Raw genomic sequence first — 25,644 nt, forward strand, 5'->3', positions numbered from 1 at the left:
TTAGAAATCATTTATTTACAATTTATTTCAAAGAACATTTTTATGAAAGCAAATTAATTAAAAATTCAGTGGTACTAGACTATTTTAGGATATTTGCAATTGCAAAACTGGTAAGAGTTTGCTAAAATGGAAAAACACTAGTTTTCATTCTCCTGATAACCCTGCTGGTCCCAACCTCACCACTTTATTTTAATGTTTACCATATTCTAAGTCTATGGCTCATAATAATTGACCTTGCCACAATATTACCACAACAAATAGAGTCATTCCAGTTACCATTAAGCATCAAATGCATTTATTGTTGCATAATTCACCAGCCTTACTCCTCAGTCTGGCTTTGCCATGTATGTATTTGTTTTCAAAAGGAGAATGTTATATTTGAAAGTTATATTTGAGAATTCTTTTAAAATGCTTCCTTTACTGAAACTTGGAATTTGACAGTTGAGGTTTGTCTTCAATAGAGTTTTGACCTTGAATTAATTTATTGCTAATTAATTCAAGGTAACTAACACATTTGTAAAGGCTAGCATGGATATTCCCAAAATATTTTTCCCAGACACAAGCATTTAATCCTTATCATAGGACTCTGCCCTTAAAACACTGAAAACAAATCTGTTATGTGTAGTTTTTAAAGGAAATGTTAAACAAAATTAAAAATCAACACAATTCAAGTTTACAGTGTCCCTTCAACTTCAACTAATTACCCCAACTTCCTGGCTGGGGCTTAGGTTGAGCACAACACGTCAAATTTTAATTTTAAGACAACTGGCATGTCAAATCACCTTTACATTTATTATTCTGACTCTGGATATATTGTGGTTTTATTTTTACATACAACTGCAAAATATAGATATTCTACCCCCAAAATCAAACTTTTTAAGAGCCATAGGTATATGTTTCAAAATACGTGTTCCAGCTTTAAAGTTCTGCATTATAACCTTACAAGGAAAGAAAGGCTATTAAGAGATGACATCATCCTTAGAACTACCTGAACTTTTTACTGTCGAACAAGATTGTAAAACTTCTTTTCACTGCACTACATCTTTATGCGCATTCATTAGAGATCTCCAGTTTAACATGTACAAGACACATCATTAATTATAGTTGTAATTAAACTGAGCTAGCTTTTATTTACAATATGGAAATAAAGCCCAAGTAAAGGATTATTGTAGCTTGTCCAATGACAATGGGAGCAATACGCATTTTTATTGTAAACTTCCACACTCCTATCCTATGATTAAATGAATACAAAACAGATCCTTTTCACAGGAAAGTGCATACTCAGCAATCTGTTCCCTGTGACTAGGGGATATGGTCAGGTTGACAGCAGGTCATTATTGACAATTAAAATTTTTTAAACATTTTAAATTTAACTTTAGTTTTTTTAGGACATGGGATGTTTAAATATGATATGAAACATGACTGTGGTCCAAGCTTCTTATAAAAACAAGATTTCTTTGTCTTTGTGAACATGAACATAACCCCCACACCAACTTTTAGCCGTGCTATCTATGTACCCAAGATAACATCTCTCTCACAAAGGGACTGACAGATATTTTTTTCCTGTCCACATCGTTAAGGGAAAAAAAGGTTATAACATTAGGCCATAAACATATTTAAATAGGCTTATTTTTGTAGTGTAAATGAGACAGACTCCATGTTCAGAAAGAATGGAAATAGTGCAGTCTTCCTGAGGTCAAGCCTTGAAAGAACGCTCTTCAGAACAAACAGAATTAAGACCTTATACATTTACACTTACGAAGGTTTAAAGTAGGGCTGTTAAACTGTAATCTGAGTGACAATTTAAAAAAACGTGGATTTTCTGTACCACTGAAATAAAGATAGCAAAATCCTTTATGAGAAATGGGATACTTAGAATGTCTAAAAAAAGCAGCATTCTGAACACACACCAATTATGCAGAATCTTTTGAAAACAATATTGGTGCCTATGACATCTATAATCTTTCACATAACATGACTGAATAAAACAGAAAAACGGCCTGTATACATTGTTAATTTTTTTTCAAGTAATGTTATGTACATTTTATTGCCAGTATATGCACAATGGTAAGCAAAGAACTATAAATACACAATGTAGTTAAACAGTAGAAAACAAAGAGAAAGTTGCACACAAGGGAGGAGAGAAAGGGGAGACACTACTTTCCTGATGCAGCTGCTAAAACAAATAATAAAAAAAATAAAAAAAAAAGGTCCAGTGACAAATAATGAAAATTTTCCTTTTTTAAAGTTTTTACATACATTTCTACATTTCCCTCTGCCCAAAGAAAACACATCTCTGCAACAGCAGCAAACTGCTTCTTTAATAACCATGTCTCAACTTCCTCTGTCAGATTCACTTAAGATTAAGTGAAAATGACCTCTCAAAGAATGTAATTGCAAGTATCCAGCTCCACTTTTAGTCAGTTTTGTCTTTCAAGGTAACTAGCAATTGAAGTGTATTAGCAGTTGCTTATGATATTTGGCGACATGATAAAGAACAGGGCTTCGAATACACAGTAGCAAATGGTGATTTGAAAAAATAATTAAAAAAAGATTTCTATAGACAGTTTTTCCACAAGACACTATGGGCAGCAGCTCAGTCAAAAGTAAAGTAATCACTCTGAAGAGGTAGAGAGAATTTTAGCCTAGAACAGAAGAACATCCTTGGCACTGCTATTTTCTCTCTTACCAGGACACACGTCCTAAAACTAGACCATACCACAGTAAAAAAAAAAAAAAATATCCAGGTTCCATCATTCCTGGACAGATGCTGTTTTACCCCATCTCTCAGCTAAGTAGCTTGTTGATTACGTCTGAGAAACAGAAAGACATTCAAGGACATATATTTACTTGATTTTTGTTCTCTCTTTCCATTATCATAAATACAAAGAAGCATTATTAACAAACTAAAATTTAAAAAATAAAACAACCTGAAAACATTTTCACACCTTAATCCAGATGGGTCTTGATGATGCTGTTCAAGAAAACCATGCAAATAATTTGGTGCTGCTTTCCCAATTCATCCAAAACATTTTTTTTTTTTTTGAAAGAAGTGGCAAGATTCATAGCGCTTGTGATTCTCCCCTGCCACCCTAAAAATTCAGTGCAGAATGTTGCAGTGCTTTTAAAAAGACAACCAATGAACTGCACTGTTGTCATATACCCTCCATGTGAGTTACAATACAACACTACTGGTTCCAGCAACCAGGTTGAGAGGAAACATTCTAGTGATAAAGATAAATACATACTGAGCATGCTTGGGCAGAGCACTCCATTCTGAGGCATCCTGCTTGAAGAAAGGATAGTGACAAGGATGGTTCAGGTCCATCAAGTAAGTGTTTTCTCTGCTGCTAGAAAGCAGGTTGTCACACTATCACCAGTTCTGCGACACTGGACCCTGAACGGGCTGTCTTCCACATTATGATGTGCTAGCTGTACTAGTCCTCTACTGCTCACAAAAAATTCTTATTTATGGGACAAACATACAACCAATGAACAATATCGCTTTCAAAGAACTGGATCAATCCAGCTTTTTATGGGCATAATTCTCATACTCCAGAATATCCCAAACAAGATACAAATAAGATGATGTACCACCACAGTGACTGAATCTAGTTGCAGTTCAGACTAGTCCTGCCATGTTTCATATAAATTTCTTCTTTCTAGCAAATATGATATTTAAACAAAACTGCAATAAAAGTAGCATGTTATTCTGCAGCCAAAAATAAAAAAGCAACAGAATTTAGATTTTAACTTTTAAAGCTTAAAGCATTCCTGTTTAATTAGCATTTTTAAAAATTCTTTTTAAATACAGTCATAACACTGGTAAAAGTTAATGGGAAGACACACAGAGGAGTGCGAACAGGAAAAGTGATGGATTAGACTTTTAAAATTTATTGTGTTTTGACCAGCTGATATTAATACTGTTTTCTCCTTGGATCTGGAATAATTCTACTGCAACAGTCACATGCAGGCTGACGGGTAGCCATCAGTTTAAAAAAAAATAAAAAAAGAAAACAAAAGGCAAACTGGGAGGGAAAAAAAAAAAAAAGAGTTCCAAAGGTGTGTGTGAGAATTTTCCTTTCACTGATATCAGAGTGCCTGTCCTTTCTTTAGAAGACCTGGTTCACTGTAGTCAGTTTCATTAGCTTTGTCCAGAAACATCTGCTGCTGTGTCACCTGCTCCAGAGCCTGTCTGTGCACGTTTGATGTAAAGGTTCAATAATTTCATCTGCAGATTTAATTCAGAAATGCATTTGTTTAACATTTATCAGAAACACAGTTTAATAGTCAAAATTCTAAAATAGTCTATCAGCATGGGTAAGACGACAGTAAAGAAAGTTCTAAATAAAGCTGAGTGAACAATGGATATTTAGTTTTGCTGGTAATTCTGAAACACCGAAAAAAGTTTTGTTTCAGGTCAAACTGAAAATGAATTTTTTTGGCAAATCAAAAAGTCTGAAATATTCAGAGTAAGGTTGAAACAAAACATTTCGGTTCAACCCAACATTTTTCATTTCAGTTTTGAGCAGTTTTACAAAAATAAAGGACTAGAGTCACAAAATGCCTAGGGGAGGGGAGAAGAGGATGTCTTTTATAACCGTTATCCCAGTGTACTCCTGGGGGAATTCTGCACCAAAAAAATAAAAATTCTGCACTCAATATTTTAAAATTCTGCAAATTTTATTTTTCAAAATAACATTATATAATCATCCCAGTTTCAATTATTTTGGTAATTTATTTCAGAATAGCTGTCAGCAAGTATGTCTATAACAATACAGACACACAAAATTTTCCCCAGAAGTAGAGAGTTAAAGAAACCCCTATGACAACCCAGTTCTTGTTTCTCTGCTCCCCCCGCAGCCCAGACACTCACACCCACTACCCCCCAGAGTCCAGGAATCCAGAGGGAGAAACAGACTGATGCTGGGTCCCAGGCTTGCATGGAGTTTCCCACATGCCACTGCTTCTTTCCATCAAGGTGTGCTGGGAACGGCAGCTGCTGGTAAACCTCCAGTTCCCTCTTCCCTCCCCTCTCCCTGGCCTTATCTTCTATTTATAAGCTGGGCTTTGCCAGGTTCAGCAGCCCCTAGTGGTGACCAGTAGCTCTGAGCCCATTTCTGGGGGGAGGGGGGAGGAAATTCTGAGTGCACATTATTTTCTGCAAAATTCTGCATTGTGCAGAATTCCCCCAGGAGTAACCCAGTGGTTAGGGTCTCTCCTGAGACATGGGAGTCTCAAGCTCAGTTCTCTCTTCTGCCTGATGTGGAGCAGGAACTTGAACTAGGGTCTCCCACATCCAGCATGGATGACTAACCACCTGGCTACTGAGTAATTTTCACAGCTTCTCCCTGGCCCAATGATTACCCATTGTCAGTTACAGTAGATATTCATGGTCATTTATGACAATAGATAGTCATTTCGCCACGGAAAGAGAGTGAGAGCGACTTTCTTGTGTGGTGATTAGGGCACCCAACCTAGGATGTGAGAGATCCTAGTACAAGTCACCGATCCTCATGAGGCAGAGGGAATTGAACCTGAGTTTCCCACATTCAGCACATTACCCTAACGATTAAACTAAAGATTATAAGGGAGGTCTGGTAACCAAAAAATATTCATCCAACTTTAATAACTGAGCTGTTTTCCCTTCGGTGAAAGTAAAAATCTTTAGGTGAATTTAAAATAAAGGAAGAAGTATCTTTTTATGTACCTGTAAGTGAAAACCTCAAAACAGACCAACATTCTTCACAAGGAGTTATTGCTCACAAAGAGTTAAACACACAAAAAAGGGGGAAGCTGAAGTAGTTGAGCTGGGGTTAATGTTGTTTATTCCTAAATTTTAGAGGCACTGTGAATAAGTTGATGTTATTTTTATTGGAGAAAACCCATTTTGATTCTAGTCACTGGTAGGGTTTTGGGAGCCCTCAATGCTCAGGGTAAGTGGGGTTTTCTATTCCCTAAAAAGTCCTTGGTTTTGGATTACCCTATGTAAAATCATGTTAAAAAAGGTGGGGGGGGGGGCAATATCCACACAGTGGTAGTTTTGGATCTTATCACTCATCATAATGCATAAAAGTGAGTCATCTTATGTATTTTCCAGGACAATATATAATTAATGTTCAATTGTCTCTATGTAAATTAAATTTTTCTGCAAATATGCACCCATCCAAAAAGATGCATTAAAGATTTTGTGTTTTTCAAATAATACAGAAATAAAATGTACTTAAAAGGTTGTGGCATGCAAATTACTTAAGGAACAGATAGAAACATAATTGGTTAATTTACTTCTGCTGTACATTTATCTCCCACCAAACAATGACATTTTCAAAAGGCAACACCAGATGGAGCAATGGTGGAGATGAACGTCAGTACACTGATTATGTTCACTGTGGAATTACCTACCATTTTATGTAATATATACACAACACTAAATAAATACACTGATTTTGAAGGTGTACTCAACCATCTTAAGGATGTTTATGCAAAGGTTCCTTAATCTAATTTTCAAGGAGAAGTTTTTTAATATTTTGAGGCACAGTTGTGCTTTTGAGCTAATTTATAATATAACCAAATCTAATCTAACACAGCAAAACATGGGGCTTAATTCAGCATTTCTTATAAATCAATGAGAAATTCACTTGCATGAAGATTGGATTTATGGTTTGCATATTTTTGAGTCTCACATATGAAAGTCACCTTGATTCTTTCTGTTTGCTAGTAGCTTCAGCAACCTGGGTTATTATTCCTTCAGATATATACTTTCTTAGTTTTAATATTTGCTCACAACTACACACTGTAAACATATACATGCAATTAGGGACTAGGATTTCTGTAAATGGCATCCTCCACTTACTTTGCTGCCTGTGAGCTGACTGAGATGTGGTTTTAGTTCATCGCCAATTACTGCATGAATGGCTACAAGGCAGAAAACACAAGCCTTACGAACACTGCTCTCCGAATTATCATAACCCTAGACAGCAAGGAAATGAACATTAATAGCTAGCATATGACTAAAATTCCAAGAGAGATTTCTTTTTATAGATACATCCCCCCCAAAAAATCACACTAAATGAATGTTAAGGTTACCAAGAGAAGCACTCTCAAGTTAGAAAATGCCAAATTAAACTTGCCCAGATAAACAGAGATTATTTGTTCTTTGAGAGTCACCTCTGTGCATTTACACTTGTGGAATATGGTGCCCCAAGCACAGAACTGTGGAACTGCCTTGAAAATCCACGTCCATTGAGAAGCATTAGAGATCTTGCATGCGTGCAACATTATTGCCCTACTCAACAAGAATGCATCCACCAACCACCTCAATTCCTTCCCTCTAACTGTCGAGTCCAGATGTTATATAAAACTCTGAGGTAGAGAGGAAGGGGGTAGGTAGTATTTATATACAGAAATGACTTCTGAAGAACAATAGTTACTGGTTAGTAATCTCTTTTTTCATCAAGCGTCTCTGTGCACACCCATTTGTGGGATATCAGCAGGATGATGCTGGGTGGAATTCTTAGTTAAATATGGACTGTTGTGCTGCTCTCTCAAACTGAGCATCAGAATGCAATTCTAAGGCTGAGGAGCAGTGCTTTCTGAAAGTGTGCATGAACTCCAACTTGCTGAGCTTGAATTTTCTTACGTACTTGTTGAGGTTTCTGAGGTACAGTATGGGTGTCAGACTGTCATTCGTCTTGGAGATCAGGAAATAGCAGATGTAAAATCCTTTCCCTTGATGTTGCTAAGGAACCTCATCTTTGACTCTCTTCTTGAGAAAAGAATCCGCATCTTACAAAGGGATTCTCTCCTATGAGAGGTCCCTGAAGAGTGAGGTAACCATATGGTTGCCTGTGCAACCTTATTTCTGAAATTTCCTAACCTTTGAGAGCTTGTTGTCACAACCGTAATGCACATTTAATGCAAGTTTCTTAAAAATGTAACTTCTTAATTCTTTTAAATACCGCCCATCAAATATTGTGGAATCAGACTGACACTCAACTTAACACATCAACAGAGTTTGGACCATTAGGTCCACAGATATCTACCTTTTGAGCTCATGGAGTAACTGGCAGCAGCAGCAGCAGGTTGCCATCCTCCATGTGGACCAACATTAGAGTAGGATGACACACACACTTTGCCGGTAGGTTTCACAGCTATTTGCTGACAGTAGAAGAATGCAGACTCAGGACTCCCAGGTTAAATTCCAGGTTCTGAAGGGAGTGTTTGCTAGTGGTAAGAGACCCTTTTTCCCATTTCACTCAGCCTCTCCCTGTCCTCTTCTGTTCTTAGCCTCTTTTCTCTAGCTTCTTCTCCGCCATCCCCATCTGGCTCCTATCTCCCTCTTCTGCTCTTATTCCTTCCCTGGCTCCTGCGCCTATCCCCAATCCTCTATTCCTGCCCTTCCCGCAGCTCCTGCTGTCCGTGTCCCCATCTTCACTTCTATCGTCCTGCAGAGCTGGGCTAGAATATACCGAGTACAGGTGGAATCTTTGGAGAATTTAGCTGTCAAAGTCTAGCAAGTTTCTCCTGAGCATGAGCAAATAGAAGTGTTCTGACTTGTCCAAATATGGGCAAGTTTCATGGGGATAGCAAAAAAAGGCGTCCCTCACAAGAGGGCGACTCCTCCTGCCTCAACACCACCAAATTTCAAGTCCCTGGTCCAAAGCATGGAACAAAATAGAGACAGGATTATTATTATTTTTAATGTGGGCAATACAATGCACTTTCCCCTAATCTATTTCTTGGAAATGGCTGAATCATTTTTACCAAAACTTCCCTCCCTGCCAAAAAAAAAAACAAAAAACAAACAAAAAAAAAACAGAACCAAAACCAAAAAACAATCACACATGCCTGAGACACTTAGCAAGGACAATTTCAGTCCAAACTGTTAAGTTTGGCAAAATTGTAAGTAACTGAAAACAGTTTCTTATAATGAAAAGTATCTGGCAACCTTACTGCACGTCCTATAAGGAGAATTATGATGGCACTGTAAAAACATCTTTTGTGCCAAAAAAGTAATACTGGAAAGAAGCACAGCTGAACTGGTACAAAATTATCCATTTTAGTACGCTGGCTAACATAAAGCAAAGTTTAAAAACATTTAAGCTATACTTCAGTCTGCCCTATCCAAACCTCAGCTCGGCTATGAGACCATTTGGGTATGTCTACAGTGCAATAAAATATCCATGGCTGGTTCATGTCAGCTGACTTGGACTCATGGAGGCTTGGGCTGGGGGAAGCTATAAAACTGCAGTATAGATATTTGGGCTCAGTCTGGAGCCTGGGCTCTGGAACCCCTCTCTCATGGGATCTCAGAGCCTGGGCTCCCACCCAAGCCCAAACATCCTCTGCAATTTTTATAGCCCTGCAGCCTGAACCCGAGTCAGGTGACACAGACCAGCCACAGGTGTTTTGTTGCCATGTAGACATATGCTTTGTGGCCCTGTCTTCTCTTTCTCATTTTTAAAATAGTGGATTTTATACAAAAGAAAATAAAAATTATTTTAAAGGAACAGAGAAAAATATTATGTGGTATCTAGAATCATAGAATATCATGCTTGAAAAAGACCTCAGGAGGTCATCTAGTCCAACCCCCTACTCAAAGCAGGACCAATCCCTGGACAGATTTTTGTGCCAGATCCTTAAGCGGCCCCTTCAAGGATTGAACTCACAACCCTGGGTTTAACAGGCCAATGCTCAACCACTGAGCTACTCCTCCCCAAATTTTCAAAACATTTAAACTGAATTAATAGAGCCAATTTAAGTCACCCAAATGTAGGGTAAGATCTTGCAATGCACTGAGCATCTAATAGGTGAAATCATAACCTCACTGGATTAAGATTCTTAATGATTTAGTAGAGATCAGCATGTGGAACATAAACATGATGACTGCATATTATTTATTTAACATAAACCAGGACTTCTCAAATGTCAGTCTCAATATCTAGCTAGCAATATCATCACTAGCTACTAGATTAAGAAATGTGAAATCTTCCTGAAAATAAAGTATCACTAAAATGGTTTCAAGTAATCTAATCTAAAGGCTGAAAATGTGTTGCATCTGGATAAACGTTTTTTAATGTTTCTAAGATCCTAGGGATTCCATGCATTATGGTCTGTTGAAGTAAATGAGAGCCATTTCTAATCAATGGCACAATTAAAAACCGCAAATAACTAAATTCAGTAAAATAACTGCTAGATTATTCTGCAAATCAATACAAAACCAGACCTCTGTTGCCCCAAAACAGATTTTCCAATGTTTTCATTCTTTGCGCAACTTCACCAAAAAAAAGTCACTTCATGGACTCTCTTTCCAAAAACTAACCCCCCCCCCCTTTCATTCTTAAAATATCTAATTTTAAGACATGAAGGGAGAGCTTTACAGGGCAGTTTTGAAACACTGGGCTCACTACATAGCTAATCCTGACTTCTGCAGCTATACCTTTCTCCCACTCCCCACCCTTCCTTATACAGCCTTTCCTCCCAGGAGACTGTCACACACACTTTCTTTTGAGTTCCTCCCTCAACCTGACCACGCCTCCCCAGGTCTACCAGATAGAGCTCTCAAGCGCTCTCTAAACATTCTTGGGCCAGTGCGGGCTTTATATACCCCATCACCAGGCCACAAATGCAACCATCTACTACCCAAATCAAAGTTTTCCATGAGAGGTGAGTGAAATACTAAAGAGATTTAAACTTCTGGTTTAATTCTTTACATCTGCTCTGGTTTCTTACCTGTATTAGACCTGGCACAATCTCTGGTAAAAGCTGAGCAAGCGTTTCTTTAGATACTCTCTCTATCACTTTTGTCTGCATTTTGATTGCAGCCAGATTAATGGGGTAATCTGCAGTTTGGATAATGGGACAAAGTACTTTGATGCACTGATCTGGGCTAATGGAAGTAGCCAGCATTGAAGCAGCTTCTTCAGCAGATCTCACCACCTAAAAAAAGATTAAATAAAACAATGGAGAAAATAGTTTTTAAAAAAGGCTTGTGCAATCTAAATCCTGACAGTTCTGCTCTTGAACCTTGCAGTGAAATGAATATATGTTTGTATTTTATTTAGTTTTATTTACAATTTAATTATATATCTGCAGCTCTACAGTACTGTAAAATGATTTGGACTGGAAGAGACAATTAGAGACAAATTTTAAAAAATCCTCGGCACCCAGCAGATTCTAAATGCAAGCGGCTCTTCTGAAACTGTGGGTAATAATCTAGGCCTAACCTCTGCATTGTGGCGATACAGACATCAAGATTCCCCAAGTCTCCCTGATAACAGGTGCTGAGTCAACCCTGGAATCCCTTTAGTGATTGCTATTTCACATCTACCCTTGACAGACTGTTGAAGTTTTTGTTAATATTTTTAACACACAATTTCCTTACTGTAACTTTCTACTTCTTGTAGGTCCTTGCTGATCAAAGACACAGATTTTCCAGTCATTCAAGAAAAATATTTTAGATAACAGCACATACAGTACATTTTTACTTCTAAAATTAAGTCTAACTTGCATAAAAGTTAGAAAAAAATAGCAAAAATTTGCACCAGAATCTTCAACTAATAGAGGATTTAGTAAGGGAACATAACAGTTATTAGTTGGGTGCTAACAGCTTGCAGATCAAGAGGATGTTGATACAAATGGGGATACTGGACAGGGGTTCTACCCAAGAAGACATGCTCTGCAACTGTGCTCCCTGCTGGCTGACATGGCACACAGCCAGCTCTGTGATGTACAGAGTGCTGCTTGCTACGTGAAGCTCTAGAACAGGGGTGGCCAACCTGTGGTTCCGGAGCTACATGCGGCTCTTCAGAAGTTAATATGCGAATCCTTGTATAAGCACTGACTCCGGGGCTGGAGTTACAGGCACCAACTTTCCAATGTGTTGGCAGGTGCTCACTGCTCAACCGCCTGGCTCTGCCACAGGCCTTGCCAACACTCCACCCCTTCCTGCCCCCTCCCCTGAACCTGCCATGCCCTCGCTCCTCCCTCAGGAAGGGAGGGAGAGGCACTGATCCGTGGGACTGCCAGTGGGTGGGAGGCGGGGTGGAACTGATGGGGGGCTGCTGATGTATTACTGTGGCTCTTTGGCAATGTATATTGGTAAATTCTGACTCTCTCTCTCAGGTTCAGGGTGGCCGCCCCTGCTCTAGAACGTCCCCTTTCACTGGTTGCTTCTGGGAGGGGGCAGGGTGAGTCTGAACTCACATGCCAGGGCTTGCACTTTCCCTGTCCACTTCCAGTGAAGTAGGAGGGGTGAATGCACCAAGACACTCCCTGTCACATCTGGCCATTGTGTGTGGGGACTCACAGGAGTGGTGAGGAAGAAGAGTCTACAAAGCTCTCCTCCTCTCCCCAACTCTGCCTCCCTTTCTCCCTTTGTTTCTCTCTTTCATTAACACAGTGAGGGAAAGGGTGTGGAATGGGAAGGGAAAACAAGTGATGGAGAGAATGTAATAATGAATATACTGTATGGAATAAACGGGGAGGGAGAAAAAAGAGGAAACAATGAGAGAGTAATGTGAGAGGGCTGGGGCCTGGGAGAGACTGCAGTCACAAGTTTCAAAAGCCTGAGCTCAGGCAATCAATTAGATCCACATAGGTAAAAAAATCAGGGGGAAACACACCGGTGAAAGTTAAATTTTAAAAAATTAGAGGAATGTTTACTTCTGACTTTCTTTGCCTACCAACCTCAAAAGCAATATTTATGTAAATTGCTTAATTTTATATAGGGTTGCCAACTTTCTAGTTACACAAAACCAAACACCCTTGCCCCGCCCTGGTCCTGAGGCCCCACACCTCTCCAAGGCCACCCTCCCCACTCACTTCATCCCCATCCTTCTGTCGCTCCCTCTCCCCCACCCTTGCTCACTTTTACCAGGCTGGGGCAAGGAGTTGGGGTGAGGGAGGGGGTGAGGGCTAAGGCTGGGGGCTCTCAGGTGGGGCCAGAAATGAGGAGTTCAGGGTGCGAGAGGGGGCTCCAGGTGGGGGGCTGAGGTGCAGACTCCAGGAGGGAGTTTGGGTTTGGGCACGGGTTCAGGGTTGGGGCAGCGGTGGTGCTTAACTCAGGTGGCTCCCCTGAAGCAGTGACATGTTCCTCAGACTCTAGGAGCAGGGACAGTCAGGCAGCTTTGTGCGCTAGCTCTGCCTGCAGGGGCCTCCCCCACAGCTCCCACTGGCTGTGGTTCCCGGCCAATGGGAGCTGTGGAGCCTGCACTCAGGGTGGGGGCAGCATGCAGAGCCCCCCTGGCTGCCCCTAAACCAGAGGGACATGTTTCCACTTCTGGGGAGCTGCAGACCTGGATAGGGAGGCCGCCAACCCCGTGCCAACCGACCTTTTAACAGCCTGGTCAGTGGCACTGACCAGAGCCACCAAGGTGTTTCAGTCAAAAACTGGGCACCTGGAAACCCTAATTTTACAGTGGACATAGTAGTTATATTCTTTTGTATATCAATTCAATTATGTCTCCTGTTCTGCCCCCTCTCCAGCCCTCACGTGTATGTCCTACATCTGGGATTTTTCATATGCGCACGTGACAGAAAACATGCTACTATGGCTTCCTTCTCTCCACAGGTTTTCCCACCCTCTCCTTTTTACCCTCCACACCTAATTTCACTGTATTTTCCCTTTCCTTCTTTATCCTCTACCCTCACTCTGCATCACCTGGTTATCCTGTCATATCCATGTCTTCCCTTTGCTCCCCTTCTATTGCTGCACCAACGCTATGAGAAAAGAACTTTCAAGCATGTCCCCCCAGTAGTATAATTTGGCTAAAAAGCTGGATGGGATAGAGCTGTGGACCCTTGTCATGTTCAGTCTCTTCTTCCAACACATGCCCAGTGGAGCTGTTGGTCAAAGGAACACAGTGCAAGGCCAGATGCGAAACTTCTTGTCTCCCCCATCACTCCACCCAGCCACTAATTGGCCAAAGATACTAGGTACGGAAAAAGCTGCAGTCTCATACCGCACTGATTCCAGTGGCAGGGCAGGGTTCTTCTGTTTGAAGGGACATGGTTAAAGCTGCATGATCCCCAGGACTGCACACAGTTTAAAACCATTAAGTTGCACTATTAACAGCATATATGTTACAGCAAACAACATGTCAAGGAATTTCTCAAGTATTGATATCTTTATGCATAATTGAGAGCATTTCTGTATATTATTAAAATGGATTACCAGGCTCTGGATTAACCATGTTGCTACAAACATTTTAGAAATCGTCAATGGACACAGAACCATCATATATGCTCTCTGCAACAACACCATGCCATTCAAGTAGTTTTTCATAGGGTTTTCCACTGACACCTTTTGTTTACTTTTAAAGAGCTTCTAAATCTCCAGGTGGCATAGTAGACACAACTTGCAGTCTGATTAATTTGTTGTAGAGAAGTACTAAAATGATGAGAAAGATATCTGCTCCTTTTCTTCTGTTTACTAAAATAGTATCAAGATGCATCTTTTCTCACCTTTCCCTCTGTTGAACTAGATGTAGCATACATTTTATGCTTCTGCTTTTCTGAGAAATACACTTTGAAAAGCAAAAACATGATGGTGATAATACATTATAAAAATGTTTCCCCGTGTACACATTTCTTCCAGAACCTACAGCTTTATAGGGAGACAATCTCCTTTATCCTTCTAGTAGTACTGAAAGTGATCCATGGGATGCTCATATTTAGTTCGGTGCATCTGTGTGTCATTTGGGGACAAATGCTAAGTAGGAATCCACTTTATTAGGGTTGAAATTGTGCATTTTAGTGTCTATAAAACAGCAATCCTTCCTACTATAGCATGCCTTTATTAACCAATATTTGCTGAATCCTTGACTATCAAACCAATTACTTCCCCACTGGCATTTGAATCATTTATCAAGCATATTTTCTGAACATTACATTTGATTTGTGCTTTGACATGTGTCACATCCTCAAATACACAAAACACACAGAGCCGCTTACTAACCTCCTTATGAGGATCCTTATGAGCTTCTAGTGTCTTCATAATTGTAAGCTCTGCATAATTTTTAAATCTTGCTGGTTGGTTCCTTAGAATTTCTCTTAAAACTTTCAATGCCAAAGCTCTGATTGCATGCTAAAGGTTAAATATTGTATATAATTGAGTTATTTCTCTTTGAACAGACCATGTGCTTTTAATATTAGCTCAGCAATTGGACACAAACTTGTTTGATAATGGAAATCTAAGGTAAATTATAATATGCTCCCCCCAAATGCATACAGTACAAACCTATTCATTCAAGCTCTAAGCATATGGAACTACCAGAAAAAACATTACATCATCACAACCCATATTCTCACCCCCGCTCTATACATATATCTTACATGGTGTTATGAAGTTTTTACTAAGTAACATATGTAGATACAACATATGCCTGCAAAATCACAAGCAACACATGCAGATCATCCCAAGTAACATATGCAGATCATCCCAAGTGAGTGCCAATAAAACCTTTACACAACACTATTCCCAGATTTTGTCTAAATCACTTATTTTACAAAAAATATGGTTTAGAAATATTTTAGTTTTAAAAAATGTTATTCAATTTTTGAGCCTCTCTGATTGAGAAGAAATGTCTAGTTACAAGTCTAATGATGGTATACTAATTATATTAAGTCTAATTATACTGAACTGAAAGGGACTTGCCAATTATAGCAACCACACTTTAGAAACCTCTAAAATTACTTAAAATGTATTTCCTATACATAATGTTGTATGTCTTTTAGAATTTTATACCTTGGAACATAGCAGGGGCTAGCGAAAGCTAGGTTTCGTATCCTCCCAGAAAGCTAGGGAAACCACCTTTCCAAAAGAGAAGAATATGGGGTAGGAGGGAGATGTATACACTAGCGATGTAAAATGTGTGTGTGTGTGTGTGCGCGTGCGTGTGTGTGTGCGCGCGTGCGCTTTAAGTAGTCCCTGGTCTCCCCCAGTGCCACTGGAAGGGGTTTGGCTGCGGATGGCACACTGTCAGTGAAGGGAAGGAAAGCTCCTGCTGCTGGGTGGCATGGAGTGTCTGCGGAGGCCACATCGGAACAAACTAGGTACCTGGTCCCCTCTCCCTTTAATTGGTTATCCGGTTAAACAATTTAATTTTATAGTTTAAGTGGTTATCTTTTTAAACGATATCTGCATCCCTAGTATACACATACTTCTTATTAATACATTTTTAAAGGCAAGCTTTGCATGGCCCACTTAGAAGGTGACCTACAAATAAAAATACTTAGAATTTCATAGTAATTAGCTAAATATCCCCAAACCCTAAGGTAAAAAAAGGATGAGCAACCAATTTTAAGCTTCCATAACTCCCACCCCAGAGTTCAAACTAATAGTACCCGCTGTGCATAATATATATGCATTATACTGTCATCCACCACAAAAATCACCTGAAATATGAAGCCAGTATAGGAAACGGGGAAGGAGAATCAGATAAATGCCTTTTTGATACAAAAAAAGAGTGTGTATCTTTCAGTTATTTTGTATTTTATTTTTTTAAATTGCTATCTCAACATAAATATGTAGTATGGAGAAAAAGCCATGTACCTGACCCCTATCCAGTTCATTACCAGATGCTGGATTGCGTCTGCCTAATGCACAGAACTTTGGACAGAGTGAGAGTCAACAAGACTGGATACTGGGAGAACCCAAAAGACAAAAAAACCCTGTAAAGTAAACATGACTACTGTCTCTTTACTTTTTGGCGGACTGAGATTATTCTAACTTTAATGGCATTGTCTTAGGCCCCATTTGTAGACTGTCATTAAAAAGTATTTTACTACTACCAGCAACTTGTCTATCCCCTTCTAGAGATACTATTTAAACCCAATATGAATTTCATCCATGTGAAGTGTTATTGAAGAATGGGCCCTAATGTCAAAAGCAACTTCCGTGCACTGTCAACTTTGGGTTAGTCTGAACTCACCTCTTTGTCCCCAAGAGTTTCAAGTAACAGAAGTAGTATTGTTTTGAAGTGCTCATCCCAAACACCAAAGGACTCTTCTTGAGTCAATTTCATAAGCTCATACAAAGCAGCCTTTCTTTCTTCAACTCTCTCATTATGGTTTGACAATTCCTTCAGCAATTCTGCAACCAGATCAGAATGGTCCATGGGGAGCTCTATTAAAAAGGAATAAATGGACATACTCCTCAAACTGCAGAAGTGATAAAACACAACTCCTATTACATAATGCAGAGATAGTTTTAAGGCCTATCAGCCTAGAAACTGTTGTTTATTTTTCTCAGCTCTGGCTGCAAGGAGATTTTTACCCTCAAAATAAACACAAATATTGTATTTTCAGTGTGGTCAGCATTCCTGAGAAACAAATGTCTGGCATGATGGCAAAAACAACTTGCAAACTGACAGCTTGAATCTTCCAATGACTGAACAGGTATGTGAAGCTAACTAGACCGGGAATTCCACAGGACTGCCACTGCTCAGGCTGCTATCCCTAAGACAAGCTCTCTGTGTAGGAGAATTTAAAAAAATAGTGGGGAGGGATACCATAGTGATGAATAAGACATGAAAAACTAGACTGATACTTATACAGATTGGGCAGTCAACCCAAGATGCCTGCAAAACTTCAATAAAACCTGGTCTCCAATGTGAAGTCAAATATCAAGTTGTCTTTACTTCGTTAGCAAATAGTAAGACATTTCTGGCCTTTGAAAAGGGAACTCTCATGCCTTCTGCCTGTGTCTTGCTCTAAAGGCAGAAGATTAAGAACCTCACAGTACTTTTTGAAGGAAAAAAGGTAAAACATATAAACAAAAAACTCTCTCTCAAATAAGCTTCTATTTTACAAGGCATATATAATGGAAGGAGTCAAATTTTCTCACATCTGCAAAACATGGCAATTAAACAGAGTCTTGTATCTTTCTCTAGGACTATTTCATGTTGACACTAAGCTACAAGTAAAATTTCTGCAACAAAATTTTTTATGACAATCACATACAGATAAATCCCAAGTTAATCAGTCCTTGAGTTTATTACTACGTTATTACTATTTAGTAACAAGTCATTCTGGGGAAAAGAAACTAGTAAAAAAAGTGAATTCATTACAGCTGTGTAAATTTTAACTACCTCAGTAAAATGTTTACCATCTACTGAATATTTTAGATCAAAACTTTTTCTACTCAGTGCAGAGTAGAACTCCACTTGTTCCATTTATCCTCTCTTTTGGACGAATAGCCAAGGACATGGATACATGAAAACAAAAATGTTTATTCAAGTAGTAGCTCTCTCCATTTTGTCCATAAATGAGTATGTTAGAGTTTATATGACTAATAATGCATGCTTTGCAAATTCTCTACATGGACCATTAATGTTCACCTAAAGGAAACTGTTTTTTGATGATATGATAGTCATTAATTAGTACAGAGGACTGGAACAGAGAACTTTTACTGAGTATGATAATTTTTATTACCCAGGCCACATTAGTCCTACCACAGACACTGAAGATAAGATACCATGATAAATTTTATTACTAGGAACACATATGGACATTATATTAGGGAAACAAGGCATATATTCTGCCCTGACAGGTTAATTCCACACATTCAACATTGCTGACTTCACACATTCAAAGGTTATTGCATAAGTTTATGTGCTAAGAAATTTAGCAGTTTTTGAAGGACTGACGTTGTATAATACTGCTCTGAGTACCAAACAATTAAATTAAATGCATAGTATGAATTCATAGCTAATGCAACACTAATTTTTAAAAAAGGCTCCAGAGGTGATCATGGCAATTACAGGGTGGTAACCCTAACTTCAGTTCCAGGCAAAATGGTTGAAACTATAGTAAAGATCATGGGTGGTGAGTGAAGCTTCCACTTGGGGAGGCAGTAGCACCCTAGACAGCCTCTTCTGCCTGTGGCCCAACCCATACTCCACCCCTGCTCTGCTTCATGCCCCACCTCCTCCCCACTGTTTCCCTCTTCTCTTCCCTCCCCGCTCACCATATGCACATCCCCTTCCAGCCAAATCCCTGAAACCAAGCAAATGAAAAAAATATATATATATGAAAACCCTCCTCCACTTTTCTGCAATTTCTTTCTAAAGAAAATGGAGCATGTTTTCCATTCTGTGCCAGATGGTGTTTGTGAAGACAGGACATGCAGAAGGTACCTAATTAAAAGCACTAAACTTGGGAATAAAAAATGTCAGTCACAGGTTTTTTGATATACTCTGATAGCTGACATGCAGCAGCCTGCAAAATGGCCCTTTCAAGTGCCTCGACCCCCTCACTGATCCGGAGGAACATATAATGGCAAGCAGCAGTTAAAGCTAATTGAGAAATCTCTGTCCTTTCTTCACACAATAAAACAAGGTATCAGGCCCCACCCTCAGATGGCATTTACACCCTGACAGGAAGAAAATGGCTGGAGTCAGACTGCAAAAAACTGCCACCTCATTTTCACTTCTTCACACAAACAAACTCGAGGGCTTCCTATTTTTATTGTTCCAACAGCAGTAAGCACCTTAGGCAATGAATAAGAACTGCCAAGAGGAGTGGCTGCTGCAGCTAAAGATGAATTCAGGCAGTAAAATAAAGGCTGACTGCTACTTCAACAATAATACCCACTTAGCTCACAGAACCAAGCCAGCAAAAAGTCCCACTGAGGCAGCATGATGGTGCCAGCTTTATGTACCAGACCAGCAGACTCTATATCCCCGGGGTGACGGAACCAAATCCCCAGCCCCATTCTCATGAGACACCAGGCAAATGTAATCTCCTATCCACTGAAAAGAGATCACGCTTACCCTCTCCTCCCTGCCACCATATTCCTCCTCTTTCTGCCCCCCACTTCCTTCCCTCCATATCCCTCCCCCTCCGGCTTCCACTGCTCAAGTTCTCTCCTTCCCTACTCTCCCCATGCCGAGCACTCCCCTGGCCCTGCCCATCACAGAATCTGAACAAGTAAAAAAAAAAACAACAATTGCCCCTGGCCCACTGCTTACCTGTGGTAACGCTCTGAAGGGCTCTGGCCCAGGTGGAGGGGGATCCATTACTCCTGGCCATTTATTGCTTAGTCTCAGCTGCCCAGTCCTGCTTAGCTGGCACTGGCCCTGAGGACAGGACAGCATAGGGTGATCCTGCCTTCCCTGCAGCACACTGACTGACTGCACACATAGCATAAGGCTGGCTGGCCTCCTTGCATCTTTGTCTAGCCTCCTGCCTCCTACTATGTAAAGTGATGACGGGGGCCCTGCTCCTAACCCCCTTCTGGCAAGCTGCTCTACCATCACACAGTGGGAGGAGTCATCATCCCATAAAGTCCCAAATTTAAATTCTCCTGTGATCGGGAGGAGTGCCTACTGCATGAATGCTGATCAAGAAGAATAAATGGACACAAATCGGATATTAGGAATGGTAACATACAAAAGCCAGTAGGAGAACACTTCAATCTTCCTGGACATTCTATAACAGATTTAAAAGTAAAATTACTTGAACAAAAAAACCTTCAGAAACAGACTTCAAAGAGAAACAGCAGAACTAAAATTCATTTGCAAATTTAACATTATTAATTTGGGCTTGAATAGGGACTGGCTGGCTCATTACAAAAGCAGCTTTGCCTTTCTATTATTGGGAGCGGACTACATCCACCCTGATCGAACTGGCCCTGTCACCACTGGTTCTACACTTGTGAGGTAACTCCCTTGCCTTCATGTGTCATTCTATAATGCCTGCATCTGTAATTTTTACTCCATGCATCTGAAGTGGTGTTTTACCCACGAAAGGTTATGCCCAAATAAATCTGTTAAGTCTTTAAGGTGCCACCACACTCCTTGTTGTTTTTACTGCATGAATGAAGCATAAAGCTTTTGGAACTGTAAAAAACACTTTGCAAAAACTGCACTTCTAAGCACTTTCCATCTGATGACCTCAAAGAACCTAACCAAAAACAATGAATTTACACAAACTCCTGTGAGGCAGGCAAGTATTATGGAGAAACTGAGGCACAGGTTAATTAAGTCCCTTATTTGGTGTCTTTTAAAATCAATAGAAAGACTCCCCTCGATATCAAGCCTTAAATGATGGGACCAATGTTATACTGGAAGTCTGTGATGGGGGCCAATAATAAAACCCCAGATCTCCACATTTCTAGCAGTGGGGAGCACAGGCCACTGGCTGCATTGAGGTGGGAGTTCACCCTAATGTCTCACCTCCTCCAGTACAGGGACTCGGGAGCGACGCTGCACCTGACCTGAGACAGTGCAAGGGCTGGACATGTAGATGAACATGATTTGTTGGGGAAAAATCAACATGTCTTTTGTAAAGAGAAATCATACCTCACCTATCTATTAGAATTCTCTGAGATGGTCAACAAATAGGTGGACAACGGTGATCTAGTGGATACAGTGTACCTGGTCTTTCAAAAAGCCTTTGACAAGGTCCTCACCAGAGGCTCTTAAGCAAAGTAAGCAGTCATAGGATAAGAGATAAGGTCTTCTTATGGATCAGGAACAGGTTAAAAGACAGGAAACAAGGGGTAGGAATAAATGGTCAGTTTTCAGCATGGAGAGACATGAATAGCTGTGCTGGTCCCAGTACAGATCCCTGGGGGACAATGTTCAACATATTCATAAATGATCTGGAAAAAGGGGTGCAAACAGGGAGTGGCAAAGTTTGTACCAATACAAAATTACTCGAGATAGTGAAGTTTAAAGCAGACTGTGAAGAGTCACAAACAGCTCTCACAAAACAGGGTGACTGGGCAACAAAATGGCAACAAACTCATTGTGGATAAATGCAAAGGAATGTATATTGGAAAATATAATCCCAACTATACATACACAACGATGGGATCTAAATTAGCTGTTACCCATCAAGAGAGAGATCTTGGAGTCATTGCGGATGGTTCTCTGAAAATCTCTTCTCAATGTGCACCAGCAGTCAAAAAAGCTAACAATGTTAGGAACCATTAGGAAAATAATAGATAAGACAGGAAATATCAAAATGCCACTACATAAATTGATGGTACACCCACATCTGGAATACTGCATGCAGTGCTGGGTCACCCCATCTTTAAAAAGATATTAGAAACTGAAAAGGTACACAGAATGGCAACAAAAATTATTAAGGCTAAACTTCCATATGAGGAGAGGTTTAAAGATGGGACTATTCATATTGGAAAAGAGACGATTAAGGGGGGAATATGATAGAACTCTACAAAATCACAACTGGGGTGGAGAAAATGAATAAGGAAGTGTTATTTACTCCTTCATATAACACAAAAACCAGGGATCACCCAATGAAATTTATGGACAGCAAGTTTAAAGCGAACAAACTGAAGTATTTCTTCACAAAATGCACAGTCAACCCGTGGAACTCAATGCCATGGGATGCGGAGAAGACCAAAAGTATAACTGGGTTAAAAAAAAGAATTAGATAAGTTCATGGAGGACAGCTAATAGCCATTGATGGGCCTAAAATGGTCAGGGATGCAACCCCATACTTTGGGTGTCCTTAGGCCTCTGACTACCTGATGCTGGGAGTGGACAACAGGTGATGGATCACTTGATTGCCATGTTCTGTTCATTCTTTCTGAAGCATCTGGCATTGGCCATTGTTGGAAAACAGGATACTGGGCTAGATGGACCATTGGTCTGACCCAGTATGGCCATTCTTATGTTATGCTAAGAAAAAAATCCAGCATGCGTGTCCAATTATGTGGAATACTAATGTTTGACAGCCAGGAATAATCAATACAAGTAAAGTCAGTAGTTTCATTCAATTTACTAAAATCACCAGAAATACCATGTCCTTGGTGGTCAAGCAGGCTCACACTGTAATATGATGATACCCTGCTAAACAGAGAGATTTGATTATTTTTACTTGGTGCAGAATTCAAATGGCCTGCATATTTCTATATCCCCTGCGCACAAAAATGCAAATCTGCCGGGAGGGTGGGGGGAGGAGAAGGAGAACAACACGCGCAGGAGGAAGGCCTTTCCTGGAGCCAGAAATGTAGCAGCCTGCCTGCATAGTAACATTGTTAATGTTCCTATTGTTAGTTAACTGCTCCCATTCTTAGTCAATTCCCCCAGGAGCATAAAACCTGCAAAAGTTTTCAGGGCCCTACATTGCCACAGTGATGTAAAGCCTTATAAATTACAGTAAGGGAATCAGCTAGGAAGATCTATGTGCTTTCTCACATTTTTCCTGTGCCAAATTGGCACAATGGGGTTAGATTACAGCTCAGGATTTATTTTACTTACCCATTTAAAAATAATAATAATAAAAAAAAGACTGAGGACAAATAAAACATTTACCAAGCAGTTAATAAAATGTCAGGACAATCAGAAACAAGCACTTCCCAAAGTACCTAGTCAAATCTAGGACAATGATTAGCAAAACTGTACGACTTTCATATGTGGAAGTCTGAGCAATTTAAAATGACCTATTTATTTTTTTTCCTCTTTGGTGTTCTGTAATGTAATTTAAATGAAAATCCAGAATTATAACTTGAATGCAGGGTATTAGTTACCAAGTGTTTGTAAACTTAACTTCCTTGTGTTTAGGAAATGTTGAATAGTTATTGTGACATTTTCTGTATTGTAGTTCAAATAAATTACCTAAACAATTGAAACTGGTGTTATTATATTGCATTATTTTGACAAATAAAATACGCCGAATTTTGAATTTTTTGGTGCAGAATCCCCCCAGGAGTAATGATTACATTACTGCATAATGTTACCAAAATGAAAAGCTAAGAGTTGTAATGATTAATATTTCATTTCTTATGTTTACATTATCAGTGATGTGTAAAGATGTTAAAACTTCCTAAATAAACAGTAAAACACAAACATTGGCCATTTACTCACCCCACCATCACTTGGTAAAAAACTATGTCAATAAATAGAACTGCACTTAGGTTAGATTCAGTACATAGCATACTTTTTTATCTTACATAAAATATAACTGAAGACTAACTGACAGGGGCTGTTAATGCTGACAACTATCTATATAAATGGTGATGTTTCAAGAAAATAAAGCTGAATACAAGTTAATTTTCCAAGTAGAGAATCTCATAAATCCCACTAAATCTGAATACAAACAATGCCAGAGAGTTTATTGTTTTCTTTCAGGTAGTTCCTATGGCAAATCATTGCTTAATAACAGAACTACAATTGAGACAGAAGAAATCCCTTCTCATCAGTCTCTAATAAGAACTACTCTTATTGACATAATAAAGATTAGACTATAACTGAATACTCATTTCAAAATATTCACTATCTACTGAAGCAATACAGCAACAATCCCCCCTTTCAATTTTTCTGCATTGCCATCGTATTTTAAAAGGTTTCCTTGAGATTTTCAGTAAGATGTATAGCATGTACAATTGGGAGTGTCAAGAGGCCAAGGGCCTTTTGCTGGTGTATGCTCTATGTTAAAGAAAAGTGAAAAGTTAAGACTTCATTACAAATCTGTGTATTCAACTTAATATGAAATCATTTCATCATGAACAAAATCACTTTTCTATATACTTGAATTTGGTTCTGAGCAGGGATAGCAGTATGATTATAAGGTAAACACCATTAGAATTAGACTTTAAAACTGTTTATAAATGCATTTTTAATGAACATGAGGTATTTATCAAAATGAAAGAGAAATTAAAATAATTTATAATTTTACTTAAGTGTCTCAAGGTCTACTTGATCGGACAGTAAAGATTGTTTACCAGACACTAGTAAACTTGTACAGGTACTACAAGCTTCCTTCTCCTTTACTTAAAGAGGAATCTCTCCACTGGTCCACAATCCACTATTTTTGCCCATCTACCATTTAGTTGTGCATATTCTAACCTGCAACGGAATACCAAAAGCCACAAATGTTCCCTACTCATTTGTTAAACTACCATTCCCTCCAATCCAAACAACTTCAATACACTTCGTATCTGGGGGTAATGGAAAATAAACTGAATATAATATCAATATAAATAAACACAGAGGATACTATACTGATTGACATGTATGAACGAGTAGTAATTGAGAGGCGGCTAGGTAGACAAAGCAGTGCTGCATAATCCTGGGGATACTGCTACCTCTGGACATACTTCAAACCAAACTCTCAGTAGGGTGATATCTTAGTGGTCATCATCTTTTTGTTTCAAGAATGTGGGGCCAGATTCTGAGCTGGTCATCAGTGTTTTGCCTCAGTTCAGACCAGCTGATAATTAGGAACATAAAGTTCACAATGGAGCTACAGCCAGCACCATATCTATAGAAAATGCTATTACAGGATACAGAATTAGGGAAGAAAAATGAGCAAGAAAGAATGAGAGAAGGAAACAAATGCAAAATAAAACATTTGGTTATAAACATTACAAGAAAATATACCGGAAAAGATTAAAATTTAGCTTAACAAGCTTATAAAGCAGCAAGCTGAATATCTATGTCAGCATGTCTGAGTGCAGCCACCTTTTCAGCACATGCATTTAAAAAAATGTTAAGTCAACACCATATACCCCCGACTTGTGTTTCAAATAAAAATATTTCACTACCAAAACTCTGTGCTGTTAATCTTTCATCTGTAGCCAAAACTAGTTTTACCCAGTTTCTTTTTCCATTATGTAATTCACAAAGATCTTTTTTCCCCTGGACAAATTGAAAAAAAAATTAGATAAAGCAA

At 39.3% G+C, this 25,644-nt stretch overlaps 1 protein-coding gene across 42 annotated transcripts in view; it reads right to left on the reverse strand.

The window, feature by feature from the left end:
* The window catches only part of CLASP2 (cytoplasmic linker associated protein 2), a 282,910-nt gene continuing 257,266 nt past the window's right edge, over nt 1-25,644 (reverse strand). For 41 of the 42 annotated variants that reach the window (XM_075062551.1, XM_075062547.1, XM_075062557.1 and 38 more), the window contains 5 exons: nt 16,932-17,125; nt 14,957-15,085; nt 10,732-10,938; nt 6,854-6,970; nt 1-4,231 (listed from right to left, as the gene is read on the reverse strand). In XM_075062551.1, the coding sequence (XP_074918652.1) occupies nt 4,145-4,231; nt 6,854-6,970; nt 10,732-10,938; nt 14,957-15,085; nt 16,932-17,125 (734 nt within the window). In that variant the 3' untranslated portion in view covers nt 1-4,144. The remainder of the gene's footprint in view (nt 4,232-6,853; nt 6,971-10,731; nt 10,939-14,956; nt 15,086-16,931; nt 17,126-25,644) is intronic. The other variant, XM_075062549.1, reaches the window with a different exon arrangement.

The sequence above is a fragment of the Chelonoidis abingdonii genome, chromosome 2 (assembly GCF_003597395.2).
Source record: "Chelonoidis abingdonii isolate Lonesome George chromosome 2, CheloAbing_2.0, whole genome shotgun sequence".
In the NCBI taxonomy this organism is placed as follows: domain Eukaryota; kingdom Metazoa; phylum Chordata; order Testudines; family Testudinidae; genus Chelonoidis; species Chelonoidis abingdonii.